The 24,336-nt window shown below is 43.4% G+C and overlaps 1 protein-coding gene across 3 annotated transcripts in view; it reads left to right on the forward strand.

Moving 5' to 3' along the window:
- The window catches only part of LOC121624808 (putative uncharacterized protein MYH16), a 48,346-nt gene that overhangs the window by 286 nt on the left and 23,724 nt on the right, over positions 1 to 24,336 (forward strand). Inside the window, exons 2-7 of one of the 3 annotated variants that reach the window (XM_041962718.1) lie at positions 6,657 to 6,815; positions 15,315 to 15,542; positions 18,096 to 18,200; positions 20,693 to 20,779; positions 21,541 to 21,686; positions 24,141 to 24,231. In XM_041962718.1, the coding sequence (XP_041818652.1) occupies positions 6,657 to 6,815; positions 15,315 to 15,542; positions 18,096 to 18,200; positions 20,693 to 20,779; positions 21,541 to 21,686; positions 24,141 to 24,231 (816 nt within the window). The remainder of the gene's footprint in view (positions 1 to 6,656; positions 6,816 to 15,314; positions 15,543 to 18,095; positions 18,201 to 20,692; positions 20,780 to 21,540; positions 21,687 to 24,140; positions 24,232 to 24,336) is intronic. The other 2 variants (XM_041962720.1, XM_041962721.1) reach the window with 2 other exon arrangements.

The following is a 24,336-nucleotide window of genomic DNA, read 5'->3' on the forward strand; positions in this document are numbered from 1 at the left end:
CGGGCCCTCACCTCTGTTCTTTTCAACAGGGGGCGTCAGAGCGTGTAGGATCAGGCGTTCGGTATCTGCGTCTGCTAAAGTGGCTGCCTTTCACTCTTCTGACTTTATGGTTTTTCCATGAGTATTGTTCCCATAGTTTCAGCTGTCAGTAAATCGGTCCTAAAGGTTTGCTAATATCATACACTCGCCTCTGTTTTGTCTCTCTCTCTCTCACACACACACACACACACAACAAAGGAATGCAAACACAGACAAGCATCAGCACTAGAACTGTAAATTAATGCACAGCTGAGAGGAAAACTACACCCATGAAGGTCGCCCTGTGCCCGGCACGAACCAGATACCACCTGCTGGGTGAACCTCGGGAAAAGTAGTTTTTGACCTTTCAGCCACATCTTCATCCATGTGGTCTGAAGTTCGCGCATGCATATGTCTCAGCTGTCATAGGTATAAAATTTGGTCACATGATCGCAGGTGGTCATATATCTCTATATGGCATGTGGAAGGTTGGGGGCGTGGAGGGGCATCATTGATCTTTGACCAAATTCCAAGTTTTTGTGCAATAGAAATCTCAAAAAATACAAGTGAGCGGTAAGAAGAATATGTTCAGGGAGAAACGCTGGATTCATGTCCATGTTGGCAGTAAAATGGAATATTTTAAGGACACGGAAAATCAGAAAAAAGTATCAAATACCATCTATATTTTGTATTAATATTTAATGTATTTAAATGGTACAATTTTCTTGCCAAACATTACAAGAATTCAGTGTTTTCTCAGAATTTAAATGTAAGATTCAGAGCAACCATTGGCCCTCCTTAAAAATCCACTGTGGGTTTTAGCTTATTAATGCAGCTGCTCAAGGGGTCAAGATAATCACCGGGTAGGGAAGCAACAGTTATTTGCATATTTCATACCGTCTTCTGTCGTCTAACATACTGGTTAGTTTTACCTCTTAAAAATGATTAAAATGAGACGAGTGAGTGAGTTTAACTTATGCAACCAAGTTAAGAAGTGTGACTGTGCAAAGGGTCGCAAGCCAAATGTGTCAGGAACCACTTCTGCAGTAACCTCCATTCCACTCACCGTCACATATTTCATCTCAGTCCAGCAGCCAATGACAAACCGGTGTGTGTGTGTGTATGTGTGTGTGTGTGTGTGTCCAGCTCACAGCTGCGTGTGGCACGCTTGGCTATCTGTCTATCTGTGATATATGACTCTGTGACGTCGACTGCCTCCCCTCCGCTGCAGACCGTGATGGCTCTTTCAGTAGATGCTGGCCTGATCTCTTGCTCTTGTCTCCCTCTGTGTTTTCTCACCCGCACACACATGCAGCACAAACACACAGGCACAGCTGGGTAAGCCAACAAAGACATGAAAAGCTGTGTAGTTTTCTCCTTTGATGATGCTGCATGTGGGTCATTATTACACTTGTGCGTTTTCAGGGGTCAGAGAAAATACTTTGAACCTTTGTGTGCGCTTTATCTTCTAATACATTTGAAAGGTGCTAAATTGAAAGGAATCCCAGTGGTTTGCAGATAATACTATGTTTGGGTCTGTTCAGTACAACATAACCACAGGCACTGTTGTCTGTAATCTACTTGTACTGTAGTCCGGCTATGTCAGGCATTTCAGTCAGCACCACCAGGACAATATCTGGCGGTGAAGACAACTTATAATGTCATTATCTCTCCTGTGCAATTACCCAACAACAATCATGTCATTGATATGATTCATAAGCTGCTGCTGTTGTGCCTGACCTGCAGCCAGTCGACCACATGAGTGTAAGTGAACTGTGAGGTGCTTCGGTGATCAAAGCCTGGCCGTGCCGTCCTCCGTGACCTGGATCCAGAGTTCAGCCAGAGGCCAGGCTTCACTCTGCAGTCCATTCACCTGGGAGCAGTTTGCACAGAGTTTGAAGCTATCCTGTACAGTATGAACCATCCCCGGCACAAATGGACACGAGTACCTGCACAGAAACAGGAACACGCGTGATTGATGCGATTCCCCTCTCAGACCTCAATTCTCAGCCTGTTGCCTGTGCCACCAACAGGCTGGAACAGTAGCAGCTGTTTAGACCAGCAGATGCAGAAATGCTAATGTGTGCCATCTACAGGCTGAGAAAATGACAGCTACTGCAGTTGTGAGCTGTAGTTTATGCTTTTTTTTTTACTACAAAAAGTTCACTGTGGGAAAAAAGAAAAAGAGATCTGTTTTATTTATTTTACTTGATTTATGAGAGCAAATAAAAAAAAATGTAAAACTAAACTTAAAAGCTTTGTGTTAATCCAGAGTCAAAGAAATGGAAACAGATCAGTTTGCAGACAAAGCAGGTCTAAATCTGTGCAAATCTGCCATGTCGAGTTCACGTTTGGTGATGTTTGATATGCAAATTGGGACTAATGTCCAGGAACTAACCATCTTGACTGTGATGCCCTTTTTATATGTGGAGCCAGAGAGGAAGCTATCGTAGCCTGTTAGCTGTATTGCAACGTCCACTTTGATACGACTGTGCTCTGCTAGAGAATAAAGTGCTCCACTGAAGAGGCGTCGCTCTTAGACAGTAAAGAGACAGGAGTCGAGTGGTGCAAACACCTTTCTCCAACAAACAGTGTTAAAGTTTCAGCCATTTAACGACCTAGCTAGTTTAGCGACAGATTGTAATCCAGCTTGCTTGGAAAGCGATGTGATGAGCTAACACATGTTCCCAGGTGGCTACTTATTAGCAGTTAGCTCGCGAGCTGCAGTGATCTGTCACTTTCTTGTGTAACCAGACATTTAAATTATCACACTTGTTAAACTCGCAGTAGTTATTACTTTCTTTTCCTGTACGTGGGAATATCACCATGTATACGTCTGCATGTCGGTACTAGCACTTTCCTGTAGGTGGCGCAGGTTGGGATCTGGGGAATCTGCAGCTTGCTAAAAAAAAACTGTTGGTTTGTGACTTTGCTAGCATCAAGACAGTTCCAGCCTGAAAGCCAACTCTAGCTGAATTGAAATATATGCAAACCTTTGAACCAGAATCAGACTCTGCGTTAGCTTTTCATTTCTTTGTTCTAAAGCCGTTCAGCTTGTTGCATGGTGGTGTGGCGTAGGCTCTGTGTGGGACATGTACACTCGTAGCCCACATCGCTCAAGGACTTGAACGTGCAGCCAGTAGCAGGTGTGAATAGGAGTTGAAGTAGTGAACAGCTGTTGAAATAAAAGAATGGAGATCATGGGATTAATATCCCAGTTATATCCACTCAGAGTAGGAATGTCAGGAATTAGAGGAAGAGGGGGGTTCTTGAGAAATTGCTGCATTGCTGCATTTAGGAAAAATGCGAAAAAAAACCACCATATTTCAAACTCACTAGAAACAGGTTTTGCAGAGCCGTGAATCAGGCGGACAGTTGGAAAGTTTGTTTTACTGGGAGGAGAGGCGCAGCGTCTGTTTTGCTCTGCCGGTTTGATCAGACAAACATCTCCGAGCTTCAAGTCAAAACAGGAAAGCTTCGCTTGTAGCTCGCATTCATCATGCGAAAAAAGGGATTGTGCTGCAACAAAGAGGGCATTTGATATGTGCATTCTCAACAATAGCGCTGGCTTAAGAGGTTGAGCCCTGTGATCATGCTAAAGGTGAACCATTGATGTGTCACAGTTATCTTCCTCTGCTTTCTTGGCGTCAGCGTGTGGATTGATGTTGAGTGCGATGGTAAATCCTGCACTGACAGGTGAATATATTGTGTGTTCAAACTGACTATAGGCAAAGGAAGTTCAAGTGTGTCAGCAGGCAGATCCTCATCGCAGTTAAAACACACATGTCCCACATTTTATTTGGACAACACGGCAATTACCGCCGCACACTTAAGAAAGATGATACCACATTTCCCCGTCTAATTTCCCCACTGTCAAACTGTCCAGGTTGTCAGGTTTGAGAGGTAAACTCGCTGTCAGGTTTCGCAGAGCCGAGCTAATGACGGCTCTTTTCCAATGGCACAGAAACCAACGCTCAAGCAGCAACAGGTTTCTGTGTGTGTGTGTATGTGTGTGTGTGTGTGTGTTGAATGTCCTCCTGTAACACAGCTCTCCCTTTCGAACCTCTTCGCCTTCAGATCTCACTGTGGAAAATCGGCTCACATCTGTTTTTCCAGGGAAGGAAACTGCATTTTGTCATTTCGCTTTGGAAGTAAAGCCAGATTTACTTGTAGGATCTTGTCAGGTGTGGAGGGAAATAAAAGAAGCCTGATTGAACGTGGCGTGGAGCGCAGACGCGTGCAATAGACAGTGGCTCTCTGCAAGGCACATTAATTGCTTTGGAGAGTGCATTTAGATCACGGCTGGTAGCTGTGTAAAATGCATCACATTTGCGTGTGTACGGTCTGTAATATAAGGAATTGAGTGTGGGCAACACACACGGACCCTGCTGACATTACCATCTACATTAACCTATGCATGAATACCCTTAATCTTCCTGATCTTATATGGCCCTACTCATGTTGTTACTCACCAAGTGCTATCTGGATGTGTTAAGGTGGATTTGTGGTAGACAGGATCAGCTGCTGTGATTGGTTGGTTCACTGCCAGGCATGTAAAATGTTGCGTCTTGATCTTCAGGGCCACTGTACATTTCAGTCTTCCTGAGTCATACTTGGGAATTTGCCTTCAAAATGATGAGGTTTGGCTGTCTGTATAGAATTAATCCTGCATTAGCTGATTCTTTTGGGGATAGTTGAAAGAAGTTGTGGGTTGTGGAGCCAAAACAATGAGCTGAAAGATGCTAAAAAAGCTCTGCAGAGGTGAGGGACACAATCCATTGTTCGTGTAGATATATTGATTAGTGTGACTTAAAGAAATGTGTTTTCTGCAGTCAGCTGATCACAGAGACGCTTTTTTACTGTCATGCTGCCCCATCATCACTTCAGCTGTTCTATTCTGTTTTATCGCCAACGAGACATTTGACACTCATCTGTGCTCTTTGTATCACAAAGCTGGAAGGATTTCCTCTGTTAAAAGATGACACATGTCATGATATTCATTTATAAATCTCTTCTAGCTTACAAGCTACCTCACACCTCCTCTCTAATTTACATCTTGTAATTACAGTACACAATCTAATAACTACTTCATCTTATTTATACCATATGTATGCAGTAATTTTGGCAGGACTGGCTTCAGGCCATACGTACTTTTGAAGGGGAATGAACTGTAAACTGCCCTCGAGCTTCATTCTTTCAGTCCCCCTTTTTAAAGCTTTAGTGCCGGCCCTGTTTATGACTCTTGTAATTGATATTATGAATTCTATTTGTTACGTGATTATCGGTTGCCTGGCTTGGTTGTTTGTTGCGTGCTGGTTGTGCTGTTGACTATGAATATTTCTTGTTTTCAGATATCTCTTGAAAAATCCAAAATCTCAGATCTCAAGATGAATCTGGTTTGCGTCCCGGTGTGTACAGAACACTGCTGCGTTTACATCAGCCTGTCTGGGTTGACAGACGTCTGTTTAGCTTGCGAGTCTGTTTCTATGCGATCTGGTCGACTGGCGAGGTACTGCTGACAGGAAGACGACTGCAGAATCTTTACGTTACCGTCTCCCTCTGATCAACCGACCACTGCAGGCTGAACTCTCCCTTTGATCTTTGGCCTCTGTGCCATGTAGTGATCAGGTCTGGGTGACAGAGTACTTTACAGCCTCTGCTGTAACTGGCTTGAGGTGGCTTAATGCTGTGGCTGATATATGTCCGTTCTATAAAACAACATATGCGACCATTGGAAAGTACCAGCGATTTGACAAGTTACAATAATAAACACTGACAGGTCTGATATTACAGTAACTCTACCTGCACCGCTGCAGTGGAGCACTGACAAAGATTGGGGGTCTATTAGGGGGTTGGTTTACAGTAAAATACATAATCAAAAAGCAAGTGTTGATCCTGTTTGCATTTTCATAAGTAAGGTGCCATTTTACACCAACGATTATATGTTAGTATAATAACTATAAGCAAAGGGGCCCGTGTTGGTGCATTCAACAGATGCTTTTTTCCAAATGCCACAAGAGGAAACCACATGACATGTGAATGGGGCCGCAGAGAATTTGCTCTGTTTGGCTCGACAGAGAATTTTAGCATGTTTAAGCTCATCGCGTTTTACGGCAGCACTAACTCGCTATCTGGTTCGCTTTCATCACCCTCGTTAATTTCATTTCCAGGCACAGCAGCCAGCTGTTTCCACTTAAAACTCTCAGAAACCTGCGGCACACTATCTTATCTACCTGGCCAGGCTGGAGACTGCAAACTTAGTTTAGCAGTGCAGCTACAGAGGGAGAAAGCTTGACATTGTTTTAGTGAGGGAAGGCCAGCAGGAGGCCAGTCTGGAGAGAGGGGAGGAAATGTGGGCACATGTGCGTGTATTCATAAATGCATGTGAATGTCTTTTAAAAGACAAAGCTCTTTGACAGAGAGAGAGAGAGAGTGTGTGTGTGTGTGTGTGTGTGTCAGAGGTGGATGGAGGAGAGAGGGGAGAGCTACAGTGCAGACTCCAGACAGAAGTGAACAAACGTGAGAGACTCAGTCAGAGATCAGCCAGCCGAGCTGAAATATCAGGCTTTCCCTGTGTGCATGTGTGAATGCGTGTGTGTGTGTGAGCGTTGCTTCAGCTTGGGTCTCTGTCGTTGCAGCAGCACATTCACGCACAGCCGGCAGGGATGAGGGAGAGAGAGGAGCTGAGGAGAGCCATAGAGCAGAGTGACCGACTCCTCTCCAAGGTCCGCGAGCTGGAGGAGCAGAACAGCCAGCTGAGCAAGGAAAAGAATGAGGTGGCCACTAAATACCGAGCTGTAAGTCTGCTGCTCTGCTCTGCTGCAGCTCTCTCTTTGCTTCTCCTTCTCTTTTCTCACTTTTTCCCTTAAAAAAAAAAACTCATTCCTCTTTTGTTTCCCTGACTTGATACTCTAGAACTCACATGATTTGTGATTCAGCCTGAATTTCTGCTCGATAAGGGATTTTGAACGTGGCCATTATACCAACCCCGGGTGGATGAAATTAAGTGGATAATGACACCCTAGCAGGGGGAGGGGGGAGATGCAGCCACCACGGCAGTCGCTGTGTTCAAGCTTGTTTTAATGCTGCATTTCTCTCTGCGGTTTTTACTGCTGTGTTGACCGTTTTCCAGCTGATCGTTTTATTTGAGAGAGCAAGTACAGAGCTCTGTTTTTTACTGGGGCTGCTGTCACAGCGCTGGGAGGCACCACGCTGTTTCCTGGCCTGCGGCGCACTGTATGACTGATTGGTTTACTGCAAGGAGGGCTGTTTGAGTGACACATCCACTGTGGTTGGGAGGCGGTGTTACCACAAGTTTTGCTGTGAGAACTACAAATCCGCATTATTCAGTCCATAAATGCAGCCAGCCGGCCGCCACACTGCACACATAGCTAGTCTATCTGTTTACCGTCCCTCTCCGTGTGCCTGTCATTCAGGTGCACATGAGAGCATGCTGCATGTTCCGGGTCTGGGCTCAGTGGCCAATCACAACAAAGCGAGCCCCCCACCACACCAGGGCTGTATTTTTTTCACAGTACGCCCCTGAATACAGCACATTTGAATGCTGAAAGGATAATCGTTTTAGTCTGCCTCTTGCAATGTTTATTCATTAAAATGAGAACTTAAAGCTGTACTAAACAATATTTTTATATGAACAATAGATTAAATGACTGTGTAATGTGGGAAGGGATGCTCGTAGTGGTTGGTTCCTTGGTTTCTTCTGGTTCAGTCTTTGCGCTCTCATCAATCTGCTTCCAGCCAAAGCAAACTTTTCTGTGAGAAAGTTCTGATAAACCCAGTATACAGCAGCTAGCTGGTGAACGGTGTAGGACGTAGTAGCTTAAGAGGAGCCAAATATTTCCCTCAGGAGTCAGTAGAGACCAAAAACAGAGCTAAATGCAAGACTGAATATTGGCCTTTGCTACCAGTTTTTAAAGATTTATCTCCTCTGTAGCAAATGGGCTGATGGATTTGTGCTGCAGACAGGTTAGGAAAATCAGAAAGTACTGAGAGAGTTAGAATGAAATTGTCGTTTTTGCACATACGTCAAATCACTCAGGTCACATGACCTCATGACCAAATCTTCACAAGATAGCTCTGCAATCTAGTCAATAGATCTTCTGATCTTTATTTTGTTAGGAGGTCAAAAATGAACATCCGTGCTCAAAGAAAAAATGAAAATAATGCCAGACTTACCTTTTAACATCAAGCCATTTGTAGATATCACCATCTAACCATACATAGATAACTAACGAGCTTGAGGAAAAGACTTCATGCTGCAATTGAGTTACTGCAGAAAAGTATACCTTTTAATGACATGTTTCTATTCTCACAGTCCTTTGCTAAATGAAACCACATCAATCCCTGTTTTACCAAAGTGTCCTTCTGGCATTTGGTGTGCACACCATGCTGCACTTTGGAAGCGAAGAATTCAAACTCCAAATGCAAAATTATTGCTTTCTATATTGCAGTAAGGGAGTGCTTTATTCAGAGACTAGTTGAACTGCAACACAACTTTGCAGCTTTGGCATTGATGATAGTCATCATTTTGTTAGAGCGGTTGTCTCATTTTCCGAGAGCGAGTGGATGTCCCACTTCTCTCCGTCTCTCCTGGAGGCAGAGGATTTAGTGTGAGAGTGTGTCGCGGCACCGCTGTTGCCAGTGTTTGTGGAAAGCGCTCCGGGGTTGCCCGCGGGATTTGGTCATTACTGGTGCTGAGCGCCTTAGCAGACTCCTCAGAGGGCTTCGATGGAACACATTGTAACCCGTCACTCTGTATTTTACTGCCGTCTGGATATGACAAATTCACGTGTCACTGCTGATCTTTGTCTGCGTGTGCCTTTGAATACGTTGACCTTGACTCTGTCTGCGCCGTCGGTTAAAATCAGAGTGGTAGTAAATAAGGGGATTTCTGTACAATGACTTATAGTTGATGCTCGTAAACCAAACAACTACTGTCAGGAACCCCCTGAATGTGTGCTTTTTCCTTCCTGACATCATAACAAATGGGTCTAAAAAGTGGGTTTAAGATTGTTAAAACTTTTTTTCCCTCTAGAACCCACATGCTTCTCTCAAAAAGTATTTTATTTCAGCAGAGGTAAAGTGTTAACACAATAACTCCTCGCTCCTTTTTAATTACCCTTTTACCGACAAAAAACCCCTTTTTTTATTGAAATCACCAGGTGTGCTCTGGCTCCGACGGTTTCTTTTCTTCACTGCTTAGATTAGCCAACCATAAATAATGAAGTTAATCTGTGGAGGAGACAGATCAGCCAGCATAATTCATACCTTGGAGCCCTTCTGATTTGACTGCAGTGAGAAATGTGACCCCTTGTCAGAGCTATTTAGTGCTGCTGCTGTCTGTAGGAAGCCTTCCAGTTTTCCAGAGGAAGTTTGTCCCATTCCTCATTATCCCGTCGTTTGCTGAGGCTGGAGGGATACTTCACGCGTCTCTCAAACAGGGCACGATGAATTCCTGCTTCTTAATCAGCCTTAATGCGCCGCTGCCCTGTGAGGTCAACGCCAACCTGACAGGCCGACATTCTTTTGATTTACTGTTATTAAAGGCGTGAAAAGTAATTGATTTCTATAAAGGAAAAAGAAAAAAAAAGATTTCATCAAGCTATAGTAATATAATCCAGGCTGTGAAAACGTTTATTAGCGCCTGGTGTGTTGTAGGTCTTCAGCGCTGGTTCACTGCATCTTATGATTCCAGCTTTAAAATCCCAGAGGAAGCGGCTAGTACTGACTAAGAGTGCTATACTTAGGAACAGCAGTGCTTTGAGATAAATGCTAATGCTAGTAAGGCAGCATTCTTGCAATGACAGTGCTAATTTGCTAAGGATTAGCAAGCACAATGTGTAGCATGCTCACCATCTTTGTTCAGTAGCATGCTAACATTTTCTAAATACAAAGTACAGCTGAGGCTGATGGGAATGTCATTAGTTTTGCATACATTTGGCCAAATTGCTGGACAAATGCAATTTTTTAGCTGATGATGCTGCTAGGTAAAAAGCCGGGGGTCAAAGTTATTACAAATCATCCTGAGGAATTGTTTTGGCCATCCATCCAATAGTAGTTGAGGTATTTCTGGCTGGACCAAAGTGGTTGCCTTCCCTAGCCGTGCCGCTAGCACGGCTAAAAAAAAAAAGTACCACAGAGGGCAAACTCAGAAAAACCAGATACAGAATAGCACCGCTCATTGTGATGAACTAGTCGCATTCGGAGGTGCAGCCCAATAACACCAATAAAAACATTTAAACTGAAGGAGAAATTTCAGGATAATCACTGCAAGAAAAAGGGGAAAGGAAAAGATTTTTCTTGCTTCCACTGATGTTCCAACCATCTTTGGTACAAATGGATATAAACAGAGAAAAGCCCACTGTTTACCCCTCAATTACTGCTAATGGGAAATAAATGTGGAGTGTTCCCGCAGAGCTATCCAGATGCCCCAGTTCTGCATGTGGAAAAACTTTCAGTCTGGACGGGCTGTGCAGTTTCTGAGGCCCAAGGCAAACTGTGGGACAAAAGACTGGCAGGGAGAGATGGATGAGGGTGAAGAGGGGAGGAGATGTCAGGGTGAAGAGAGGCCAGGGGATGGAAGACTGACTCGATGTTCAAGGGCGAGGGGAAGGAAGCAATTGAATGTATGAACAAATTGGTCAGGAGAGATAAACTTTGAGGTGAGTTTTGGGTGAAAGTCTCGGTCCGAGAAGTTCTGGGCTTTAAATTCTCCAAACTGTTTGTGCTCCGTATGACTGATTGCTCTGCTTTGAGCTCAGGGTTCTTCTCCGTCATTAGAAAAGAAGCTTTATGGCTCAGATGGTTCATTGTCCTGTATCTTATTTTTATGTTTTTGGCCAGACTTGCAGCGTGACGATGCAATGTTGCCTGTTTGGTTGGCCCGACACTTTAATCCGGACAAAAATATCTCAACAAAGATCGGATTAATTAAAATGCAGTTTTGCACAGATGTTTAAAATCGACGATGGACGGTGACGATGGATCCTGACGGAGCCTCCATGAGGTTTAGATTTTTGGATTTTGACAACTATCAGAACACCATGGAAACGTTTAAACGCTTGTGGTCTGTGTGTCGTGTGTGTACCGCGGTGAGCCACAATAAAACAAGTTTTCTGATTCTGATTATGACAAACTGAGGAAACATGGCACTTTGTACTTGTGTTTAGCTCTAACAAACCAAAGATGGTGAACATGCTAAACATCAGCATGTTAACCACATCGCTGTGAACATATTGCCATGCAGACAATAATAATTTAGCCTCACAGAGCCACTAGCATGGATCTAGACTCTTGGTCTTTTTTTTTACAAGTCTCCATGGTAATATCTTAGATTAAAATCATCCGGCAGCTGAACCCGCAACCTCCTCTTCCCTCCGGTGTTATCATTGCCTTGAGGAAGTTAAAAGGCAGCTGACAATTAAATGCAAGGCTTTCTACCTCATGGAGGTACTATTATGAACTCTGGCTCTCAGAATATGGGTTGCATTTAGTATGGAGCAGTCAAACGTAGAGATCATCTGTTTAACCAGAGGGCTTTCCTGTAATGCTTTCATCTACAGTAACCGTGACCTTACATTACCTTCTACCTCTGTAATCAGTATCAACTGCAAGTCAGATCTCTTAATGAATGGATGAATAAGACTTAAGAACAGCAGTGTAAACAGGAAATTGGCCTTCCTTCATAGTGTTTCTTGGTTCCAAGCCTTAGAGTTGCTATGATGAAAATCCGACGCACATTTGAATTAGTCACATATCTGATTCTGCGGCGGCCTCCTTGTCAGATAAGAGTGTGTTGGTGTTGGACATGAGTAATGTCTGGAGAGCCAGATCAAGTGGGAGTTGCATGAACAGCCCTCTCTGTGCTGCCTCTCCACACAAGAACCCAGACCACATTGTCAAAATAAAACGATCTGAATTCTCAGAAATCCTGTTCATGGGTTTTGGTTAGTTTCGTTGTTTTGCGACTGGGTGTCGTCCGCGGCTCACTGGCATTGGCAGAGTGCTTATCCCCGCTCATACGACTGTGTCCGCTTTTGGGCCGTTTCAGATTTCGTGTTATTTTCACTTTATGTAATTTAGAAAGTTCACGCAAGGTTGCTTTGCCACAACCTTTTGTTTAGAGTGAGACTCACTGCTGTCAAATGCTACGCAATGAATGAACTGGAGTTTGTCCTGGTGGCATGTGCAAACTGTATGCAAAACATCATTGCACCTGCGTGTTGGTTGCCATTTCAGCCACAGATAGCCTCTCTGTCTGCAGTTCCTGATCAAACGGATGGCTACCACATGTTCTCAATTCTGCACATTCCATACACATTGACAATAATTCAGATAAAGTGCATATATCACAAAGGTGGATAGTTTTTAAAGTACGCATTATATGTCTAGAAACCCTGTAAAGCACAAATGTATGGCTCTCTGTAGACTCATTCATCTGAACAGAACATCCAGTAGCTCTTTATGGATGTATATTGCCTATATTTTCCACTTAATTTCTCATGCTACATACTTCACATTCTTTTTGACTAAGCAACCCTACAATTCACCAAACAACAATAATACAGCTGGATAAAAAAAAAAAAACCATTCCCCTCAGCATGTTCTAGTACTGAAAGTATTTTCTACTGCAGTGGCTACATTTCCTATGGGAGCATCAATTTCCATCGTACCTAATCATGATCCCATCTCGCGACCCTGCTTGATGTTAACTCTAGATAAGGAAATGCTTAGTCTAGCCTTTGTGGCTTCATTCAAGAAAAACTTCCACACTTGAATCTAAAGCACAATATGCCTCGTTGTTCTTGCGTAGATGAATGCTGCAGCATTGTGGAGGGACCATGTGGGCGTGGGCGCACAAGACATTTATGTCAATTATAACGTAGACTGAGAGGAGAAAAGGCAGTTTGGACTATACTGCCCTTGTTTTCCTGTCTTTCTGTGGTGTGGCTTCGACAGCGAAGGGCAGAATCTGACATCCAACACCAAGCGCCATCCCTGTGGGACACCTTTGGATCCCTTCAAAGTGGAGAGAGACACCTGTTTCTGGGGGAGGAGACAAGTGTGAGGAAAGAAGGCAGGAGAGGTCATTGTGGTGAAACGCAGCGTAGGAGTGGACGGAGCAGTGGATGTCTGCAGAGGGTTGCTAGTCTAAGCAGCAGGCTGTGGGCAGGCCGGGAGCACGTACGGAGGAATGTTTGGATTTGGTATACCAGCACACTCTACAATGAAACGTAGGTGAGTGGCTGATTGAGAGGAGAGAGAGAAGAAAAAACTGCAAAGGCTCCCGGAGAGGATTAAAAAAAAGAAGGCTGACAGGTGAAGTAGCACGAGGCAGGCAAATAAAGGTGAGCAGAGCTGCTATCGAGTTGGGAGAGAGAGGATGTGCCGAGTGGAGCACCCTCACTTAGTGAATTAGTACTGTTCCTCCTGCTGAAGTCCACCTGGAACAACCAGAACAGCTGCACGCCACGCAAAGAAAGAGGCAGCGAGGCGGCTAATTAACTTTGCAGGAGCACGGAAACACTGTCGGAGCAGGCGGGTGAGCTGCTACACTGCCAAACAGGTGAAGTCGTGTAGACCGGGGAAAGTCGAGATGATGTCTGCGAGGCACCGTCGCCGTTGCCACTCCCTCTCTGATGAAGAAGCCAATGGAAACCATGCAGATCCGGGACCAGAACCAGAACCTGAAGAACTGGATTGGGATAGCTATAGCACCACACTGGAGCACAGACTAGCAGCTGTGGGTAACTCTATTTACACGTTGTGCAATGTCTTCTGTGAGAAAGGCCTGTGGTTGGAGCCAAAGTCCCAGATCAGACAGCTAGCCAGTAAACACTCTGTATCTTACTGTAAATCTGAAACATTAGCATCAAATGATAAAAACAAGGCGATGTTCACTGTGCAGTAGTCCTTTGCAAAGGTAACCCTGCACATTCAAAAATCTATTTTTCTTTATCACCCACCTTCAGGCAATGCTAATGTGTACCTTTTATAGCACTCTTACTGGTCATAACAGGAGAAGCACAGGTGTGTTTATTATTTCCACGACAGCACTACACCTGGTGTGTGTTTGTACAACACCGACCTCTGCGTCCCTCCACGTGTGTGTCTTGTATGTGCACGAGCACTACGTACAGACACGTGCATGTCTCTTGTGTGTGGTTTGATCTTCTCTGCTTGCCGTACCTGTTAACACCTGCTCACCTATCACCCTGTGAAAGTGTTAAAGGTGCAAGTAACTGAGCACGAGGACACGAGCGACGAGCGGAGGCTCGGGAGAGGCAGGGAAAGCAACTCAAACCAAGTACTTTTATGGAAATAAATGCAGATGGAAATGTGGTCGCCTGATCATTTCGCAGATGCCCAGATATTTGGGTATGCTATTAGCTCCTTCCAAATGCCTTGCCCATGAGGACTGGCCCATAAGAAAGTAACAGTAACCAGAGCAGGCTCTCACAATCAGGTCTTTTCACTCCTGTTATGGCTGGCTGTTGACAAAGTGATCTGGTGTTTGGTAGAACTTGCTTATCAAGTCGGCGCCGTACGTCACTGCGTGGCCTTTTCAGCTGCACTATATTAAGGCAACTGCAAATGAACAAAGGGAAGGTTTCTCCTGACTTGAGGGAGGATAAGTTACATCTTGTGGCACAACCTGCGGTAAGATCCTCTTTGCATGAACTAATTGTCTCTCTTTGCTTCAGCCGCTTTTATTCAGCTCATCCCTTCATATTAATGTTTCATTCCTTCGCCTTTTAGTAAATCTCTCTATTTTTTATACCTCACTTGACCTCACTCTGTCCTTTTAACTCCGTTTACTAGCTCCCCCATTACAGACAGGGTTGCTGCTTGCAGTTTGCTTATAGTCATGCTAACAATAAAATGACACAAGTATAATATTTCTGTTGCAGCCGAGATATTTTTATGTTTTTGCACAAAGCAAATAAGAGTCGTTTCACTGAAATGCAATGTGAGTTGTTGTAGGCTGAGGGCTTTGAAAAGCATACAAGCAAGAGATAAAAATTTTTGTTAATGAGAAATAGCTCTATTATAAATTTATAAATAGCAAAAGTTGGGTTTAAATATGGAACTATCAAGATGCATGCAGGGACACAGATTTAATGATTATATGTCCCGCACAAAATGAATTCCAGCCAATCAAAATTCTGAAATATTTGGTGCATGAAAATGAAAAATATATGAAATGTTGTGGGTAGCAACTGTATGTGACACAACGCTGGCAATAACAGATGCACATCCACACGTCTAACCTCCAGGAGCAGGAGAGCGCCCAGGCGTCCGAGCAGCACTGCGCCCGGCTGGAGAAGGCCCGGCGTGAGCTGGAGCGGCAGCTGTCGGGCCTGTCGGAGCGTCTGGAGGAGGAGGAGGCCTGCTCAGCTCAGCTGGCCCTCCACAGGGACAGGCTGGACACCGAGTGCAGCAGCCTCAGAAGAGACCTGGACGAGCTGGAGAGCGCCCTGACTGTGGCTGAGCACAGCAAACAGGTAGAACATCATGTGATCTTCACCACAGGATAACCTCCTGGAGCTGGTGATGCAGGCCGATGACACTGACGGTGTTATGTCAGAACAATGGTTGTGCTAAGCTAAGTTAGCTTGTTCTTGGTGTTGGTTTCATATTTAGCATAAAGGCATGAGATTGGTCAGTCTTCTCATCTAATCTACCGAGGAGGGGGGTGCATCTTCAGCTATTATAAGCTTAAAAGGATGAAGCAAATGGAATGCCAATTTTTTTGCCCTTGTTTTTGCCTCTCAGGCTATACATGGCTACCTTACCTCATATATGCATTAACAAGCAGTATTTAGAATATGGACCCCACTGCCAGGCTGATGCTGACAAAGTCCACACATCCCGCTAATCAGAGTGTAAGCCCTGCTGCTCAGAATGGGAATCCTGCACTGCAGCCCAAACATGGTTCCCAGAAAAACCAGCCAAAGACAATTGTGCCCAAGATGTACCAAGAGCCGGCCAAACCACCATCCGAATTGGCCAAGCTGGATGAGCCACAAAACAAACCTGCCATGACTCTACAAACACTTCTCCGTCAAAGGAGCAGTGGAACCTGGAAATTCTTGACTGGCCCTGAAGGTGATCTTCAAGAAGCAGCTGGAGAAGGCTGGGCTAGACCTCCAGCTGAGCTGATCAAACCAGACAACACCTCCTCCAGAAGATTCACAATTTGTGGAAGTAGTTGCTTCTGGAGATGATGGATAATATTACTGCTGGAGCCAAAGATTTGATTGCCAGGCTGCTAAAACACACTGAAAGCACTAAAGATGCATCTAATAGCGCTCATATATTGGCCAATGTTTGTTTTCCACCTGCTGCTGCTGGCTCCCACGTGAACTCTGACACAGCTGATCAGGCCTTACAGCCGCTGACGCTTTCGCTACAGCTGGGAACAACTTAAGACAGCTGAGGCAGATGAAGACATCAAAACCACAGGTCTTAAGTGATTACCCTCCAGTAGCCTTAACGTCTGTTGCAATCTTGAATCGAGTCTTGAGAGGATAGTGTCCTCAGCCAGGTGCAAAGCAAACATACCCGCTGCAATTTGCATACAGGAGGGGGAGGAGCACAGAGGAATATACTTTCATGTAGAGCAACCAAAACGATATGTCCATCAACCAAAACGATATGTCCATCTGCATTTAATAAGAAAAAAACACATTTCCATTGGACGGCTGTGGTGGAATCATCAGATGGGCGGAGTCCTTTTTGACTGAATGCTGCTGTGTCCTCCCCTATTATTACCAGTGCTGGGGCCCCACAGGGGACCGCTTTGTAGTTTAGATATGAATACAGCATTATTTATGTTAAAGAATCAGGTAGGCCAACCTACAAAGTAAACTAAAAAAAGGTTTACGTATTACAGCACAGAGAACTATAGTCTGTCCAACTTCTGCGTCATGAATTTCAAGCCTTCCTGCTTGATGAAGGAGGTTTTCCCGCCGCGGTGAAGCACCGTCTCCTCTGTGTAGACACGAACAAGCAGAGACTGCTCTGACATCTCCATTACAGCCCCTCACCAAACCCCTTTATCTGTCCCACTGAGGTGTATTAAGGGATTATGATGCTATCTTTGTTCAGGAATGCCACAAGAATGTACTGTACTCACAAGAGTGCATGCGAAGATGGAAATGCCGTTTTCAGTGGTGCAGGGCGGTGTTGATTTAGCCTCTGCAAATTTACCCTGATTAATTTGATCCGGGTCACGTTGCTAAGAAGCTGATACTCTGGGTATATGAAGGTTTTCTTGGCTAATTGGTCTCCCACGTGGTGGCAATACTGTAAGAGAGAACTGTGAAAGGACACCAATGCAACAAGCCCAGACCTGCTTGATATCAGAGTTGACACAAGGCTTTGAAAGAAAATGACGTGACCCCGTCTAATATTTGTGGTATGCTGTCATAACAGTCATTAGGACTGTGTTTGATCCAGAGGAGCTATAGAGCGGAACCTACTCATCTGAAATGTACTGTAAAACTGATATTTGCTGCCCCTTTCGAAGAATAGGCACACAAACTGACACCGCCATATATCTTTCCCCCCATTCTGCTGGTTTGCATTTTCACTCCAGAGCTCTAACAGATTTTAAACTATCACACTTGTCTCATTAGGTCCTCATGTCATCAATAGGAGCCAGGATTCCACATGCAAACAGAGCTTTGATGTACATGAGAGAGAGGCAAAATAATGACATCTGTTTCTGTCATGAAAGGAGATAATTGTTTTACGGTGCGGCTGCAAAGTCTGCAAAGAGGCTGCAGATTGAAACCGCTGTATTCACAAGCCATCATGGCTGCGTGCCCAAGAGGAAAACATTAATAACCACAGAATGAAGTGTTTTAACAGAGGTAGATCAGAGCTCTATCATTTATATGCCTAGAGATGTTACCTAGCATCATACTTTTGTAGTGATTTGTTTGGTGAGTCAGAATACGTATATGATATGTTATCTAATACGATGTGGAGTCACAGAAATGACCTTTTTTTAAGTGGATTTTTGTTCATGCCCTCTCTGTCTCTCTTTCCAGTCATCAGACAGTGAGGTAAGGCGGCTGTCAGAGCATCTATTTCAGAAGGACGAGGCTTTGCAAAAGCTCCAGAAGGAGAAAGAACATCTGGTGGAGCTCAGCCAGGTGAGAAAACAGTGAGTGTTGTTAAGGCTCAAAGAAGGATATTAATGTATAATATGCAGAGATACAGTATCACTGGGCCACCGTATAAAGTTAGGGGACATTAGAAGGACAGATGGACAAAAGAATGGTCAAAGATGAAGCAACAAAGGTTGAGATTCCTGACTTGTAGTCGCTAATGTGGCTCAAAATGCAAACATATTTTGTCAGACTTGGCAAAGCTCTTCCTGAGCAACAGAAGACATTATACAACAGTCTTCACAACAGACTGCGTCAGGGCTGGGCGATATATGAAATAAGTTATAAACTACCAAAGTAATGCTTACCTTCAGTGTTTCTTACCAAAACACATTGCATTTATCCTTGAGGTCGAACAAAACTGTTTAATATATTTCTGCCCTCATAAAACATCTGCAAAGCAGATTGCGCGCAAGCACAATGCAGAAAACTTTGCGGTCCACCTGTAAAAACATGCCTTTAAAGTTTGTTGTGGTCAGAAACTCCACATGGTGTCAGTAATGCCATTAATTGAGATACATTCGCTGTGCTGAGTTCCAGTATTTGCCCATCCAGGCTGAATCCAGTCTGTTGTGACTGAGCAGCTCTAAACATGGGATCTACTTGCACGCGAGATGGTTCAGTCAAGTTTGAGTCTTCCTTTGAACACAGTCTACGTAAATCTATTAAAATCATGAATTGTCCAAAGCCTGAATAAAAGTCCCAGTTTGTTTATTTGTTTGTCACGTCAGGCCCAGGCTGAGTAGTGCTCCCCAACGCTCGAAAAATGCCCCTTCAAACAAAGTGCAGGTAAACTCTGATCTGCTGTTGATGATCACTATGAGGCAGGCAGCCACTTATATGAACACGTGCTGTCACGTGACCTACTGTCTCCTCTGATGAAGACAGTGAGATGTGCTTGAAAGGTCCGGAAACAGCTAGTTAGTAGACGGCGAGTTTAATTTTTCCCTTTAATTTACGACTGTAACAAACACCTCATAGTAATGTTTTACTGTAATATACACCTCAAAGTAATGTATTACTGTAACATATAGCTCAAAGTAATGTATTACTGTAACGTATAGCTCAGAGTAATGTATTACTGTAATGTATAGCTCAGAGTAATGTATTACTTTAATATATAGCTTAAAATAATGTATTACTGTAACGTATAGCACAAAGTAATGCATTACTATAACATATAGCACAAAGTAATTATTACTGTAATGTATAGATCAAGGTAATGCATTACTGTAATGTATAGCTCAGAGTAATGTATTACTGTAATATATAGCTCAAAATAATGTATTACTGTATTATACACCTCAAAGTAATGTATTACTGTAATGTATAGCTCAGAGTAATGTATTACTGTAATATATAGCTCAGAGTAATGTATTATTGTAATGTATAGCTCAAGGTAATGTATTACTGTATTATACACCTCAAAGTAATGTATTACTGTAATGTTTAGCTCAGAGTAATGAATTACTGTAATATATAGCTCAAAATAAGGTATTACTGTATTATACACCTCAAAGTAATGTATTACTTTAATGTATAGCTCAAGGTAATGTATTACTGTATTATGCACCTCAAAGTAATGTATTACTGTAATGTTTAGCTCAGAGTAATGTATTACTGTAATGTATAGCTCAAAGTAATGTATTACTTTAATGTATAGCTCAAAGTCAGCATTAAGATTTATGTCATGCTCAGTGTAAACTATGTGAACTACACCAGTACTTCCAGAGCATGTCATGCCGTTTGGCTTTATTTGTGTTTATTAGTGTAATCGATAGCCTTGTCCCATTTATCAGCACATACAGAGATACCTCACTTGCTGCCTGACTGAGAATCAAACACAAGTTCAGGAAAGTGGAACCATATGGGCCGCGGACCTGCCAAAAGTGGCAGTCGTGATAAATGTGCTCACCATCAGACACACAGTGCTCTGGACTTTGAAAGGCAGAGCAGATGCTTTGAAATCTAAAGAAATCTTAACCCTTAACAACCTCATCGCACCCCATGGCAGCTATAAGAGCCCCCACTCACTAATTTCTGCCAGATGCCTTGACCAACAGTAGCAATAATCTGTGGGAGCAATTTAGCATCAGGCCTCATTATCTTCCCGCTCTCTGTTGAATATGTGTTAAGATTATTGATTTAGTCTGGAATAGGAAGAGACGCCTGTGAAAAAGCACGAGATGAATGGACTTGGCGTTAAAAGAGCTGTTTGAGTGAGTTTAGGCACGGAGTCGCCGAGTTTGATGTTCCAACACGTTTGTTCCCAGTCGATGGATAAAACAGAGAGAACATCTCTGATCCGTCAGATCAAGCTGGAGATGACTTCTGACATTTTCCTCGCAACTAAACAACTCCTGTCTTTCCAAGCGCCAATGTGGCGGACAGATGGATGTGAGGCAATGCTGTGGAGGATCAGTGATTGAGGGACACATGTGCAGCCCAGGCTCTGAAATCTTGTTTCACCCCAACAGCAGGCCATTGAGGACCTGCAGTGCGAAGAGGAGAAGGTGAACCTGCTGACCAAAGAGAAAACCAAGTTACAGATGAAAGCTGAAGATGTAAGTTCATGTTCTGCATACTTCCTGTATTATTCATAGCATGTAAAATGTGTTTTCTTCTTCTATTTTTAACCTTAAATGTAGCATCTTTGTCAGTTTAGATTGGGATATTTCATATTTCTGGGGGTATTTGATATCACACTAATTACATATTAAGTGGTATTATGCCATTAAACTCATCTTAACCCAACCTACAGCTGCACAGTGTGTGTGATGTGAAACCCACACACACGTTGAAAACGGTGACAATAAAAAGTTCTGAGTGATGTCACGTCGTATCAGATATCACAGACGATACTGACATATCTGATTTTTAATGAAAGGTCAGTATAAGACCAGTGCATTCCTCTAACCTTTGCATCCAGCATAAGCACACATGCTGCACACATCACATACTGTATTAGCATTGAGGTCATGAACGGACTATTTGACAGTAATATGAGCAATGGAAACTTCAGGTTATTTGCCTTAATTGTTACCCTGTTAGCCAGTAGGCCTTGGCAAATCTGGAGAAACAATGAACACATGTAATTTTATGCATAAAAATGGTCAAATGAAATAAATGGTCAATATAAAAGATATTGATTACTGGCACAAAATACTCAGCCATTGGCAATTATAGCTCATGAAATATTGGTGTAGGTACCAGCCTTCAAAAACGCAGCTGAACCCTCCTTTGAACGGCACCTTTTACAGCTGTGCTGCATCGTGATCGTCGTGTTTTGTGTCTCGCTCTTCCCTTTCGCGTCGTGTGCGCTCAGCTGGAGTACCGCCTGGAGCAGGAGCGCCGTCAGCGTGGCGAGCTGGAGAAGAGCAGGAGGAGGCTGGAGGGCGACAGCAGGTCCACACAGGAGAGTCTGGGAGAGATGGAGAAGAATCGGAGCGGGCTGGAAGACCTCATCAAAAGGTCAAACACACACACACACACACACACATTTAACAGTGTATAAAAAAGTGTTGTTATCGGCTTATATAACAAAATGGAGAAGCAAAAGAGCAGAAATTCACATCCAGCCCAACTACCATTTGGGCCTAGAAATTGAATTCTGGTCTCGATCAATGTTAAATCTATCTTTAGTCCGCGACGTGGTTTTAGAGATGGAGACACTCGCTCAAACACTCCAGGCTGAAATATCTTGACAGCTACAAGATGGATTTCCATGATGTTTTTTACACACATCAGTGGTTCTCAGAGAACACGTCCTCATGACTTGGCAGATCTCCTGACTTTTTATCTAACGCCACCAGCGGGTCAGAACGCTTTACTTTAGTCAGTGAAATATCTCAACAGATACTTCGCGGACACCCATGATTAATCAAAATGACTTTTAGTGATCTCAACAGCTATTTGATGGATGGTCAAGAAATTCCCCTCAGGATAAATTGTAGACACTTGTATTTTTTTATCGAGCACCTGCAAATACCTGCAAAACCAATGACATTCCCATCAGCCTCAGCTGTTTGCATGCTAACATTTGCTAACGTTAGCAAAGTAAGATGGGGAAAAAAAACTAAACTACCTCTACATTTCCTGTATTTAAAGGGTTACCATTTGATTCTACATTATACCTCTAGTCCACTCCATAGCTTTGAAAACTTAAAAATTATACCTGCTAAACATCCGCACGTTAGCATTGTCATTGTACTGCAAGCATGTAAGCATGTAGATGTTAGCATTTGACAGCCTCAGAGAGCTGCTAGCACGGCTGGAGACCATTAGTCTTGTTTTCCTTCCTTTTCTCTTTGATATTCTTTCATATTAAATGATAACAGGCTGATTATGAGCATGCTGTGTACAGTTTACTGAGCCACATTAAAGGATTTTTTCCTTTCTTTTTTTCAAGTTTAGATCATCATTATTGCGTGGAATTTTCTATAACTTGTAATCAGTCATGAGATGCTAAAAAGGCGAACCATACGCTCCCAGTCATTGATCAGAAGGGAAAAACACCAACACAAACATGGACATTTTCAGAAAGTAGACATTTATTCCATTATGAAATAGGCTTTGAAGTTAACTCATAAACATTTCTATCAGCCTACAAAAGAATCGAACTCTATAGAACTCATGCATGTGACAACAGGTCTGATCCACAGCTGTCTATCGATGCTCCATTGAAACGAGAGCTGCAGCAATCAGATCTTTTAACCCCAGGAAAGAGACGATCTGTTGGACTTCTGAAAGTTCTTGACATCCTGATAATACACTCTTACCCTACAGCAATAGAACTTGGACTGTGAGGCTGTAAGATGTAGCATACCTGCTCCTCAGTCCAGTTACCGTCACTTTGAGGCGTACACCCCCCACTACCCCACCCCAGGGATTCACTAACATCCCGACATGTAACTATCTGCCCTCGCTAATATGAAAGCAAATGAAATCATGCACTGCACTTTACCTCGCAGCAACAATAAATTGAAGACAAGAACCGATTGTCAGAAAACACACACGCATGCATGCATACACGCCGATCACTGGGCAACAATATCCCCTTGATGAAGTCAAAACTTGTTCTGTTTGGCACCAAAACTGACGTGATTCTCTTTTCGCTGTGAACACCAATAAAGTGCATGATTCACCTTGTTGCTAAGGTGCTGTGTTTTCCAAACAGAGGGTATGAAATCTGTCAGTCTGACTGCTCCAAACTCAGTGATGCTTTATTGGCATGATGTTTCGATCAAAGAACATGCTGCCAAAGCGCCAGCTCGTTACTGATGATTCTTTAATACAGAGTACTCAGAATCAGAGGATGGGAAATTGTGTGCATTCCAGTATATATAGAATTAAAGCCTAAGGACTCATAAAATCCCCTCGCATGTGTTATTGCATAAATGATTGCTTTTTTTTCTTTGTGTGTGTGTGTATTCTGTCATATCACACAAGCATCGTGTCTCGAACTGTCCTGGCGCGCCTTAATAGACTTAATAGACATTTTTGTGTACTTTTGGAGAAACTTTAATTTCCATTCTTGAAAGAATTCTTCTATTTTTTTTTTCTGTGGTGAGCTGCCAACCTGTGATCACTACAGCTGGATGAATAGTTCTGCATGAAGAGGTCACTTTGTAGCTGTCAATTGTTGAGGGTGAAGACGACATTAAGCAAGTTGATGAAAGGCTCTCCTTTACAGTAAAACACATCTAACGAAACCGTAACACTGCAAACCTTCAGCTTCCTGCGATCACAGAGTAAACACAGTGATTGCACGGTGATAAATCCAGTTTAAGATTTTATTCGTTTAAAATTAGTTATAATATTGGGATAGTTGAAACTGTCTTTGAAGAGACCGATGACGTTATAGTTTTGAACTGACTGTATCTGATTTAAATCGATGCAGTGTTTAATATCTGTTTCTCTCTGAAGGAAGGACCTGGAGATCAGCAGCACCAGCTCCAAGCTGGAAGCAGAGGAGGCCCTCAACATTGGACTGCAGAGGAAGAGCAAGGAGCTGCAGGTCAGAGCACTTCGTATGTGTACAGTGAACGTGGTGTATGGCTCGCGCTGCGGGGACAAAAATACACGCGCACAGACACATTGTGGGGACTCACCTCCAACCTGG

The sequence above is a fragment of the Chelmon rostratus genome, chromosome 21, assembly GCF_017976325.1.
Source record: "Chelmon rostratus isolate fCheRos1 chromosome 21, fCheRos1.pri, whole genome shotgun sequence".
NCBI classification, from domain to species: Eukaryota; Metazoa; Chordata; class Actinopteri; order Chaetodontiformes; family Chaetodontidae; genus Chelmon; species Chelmon rostratus.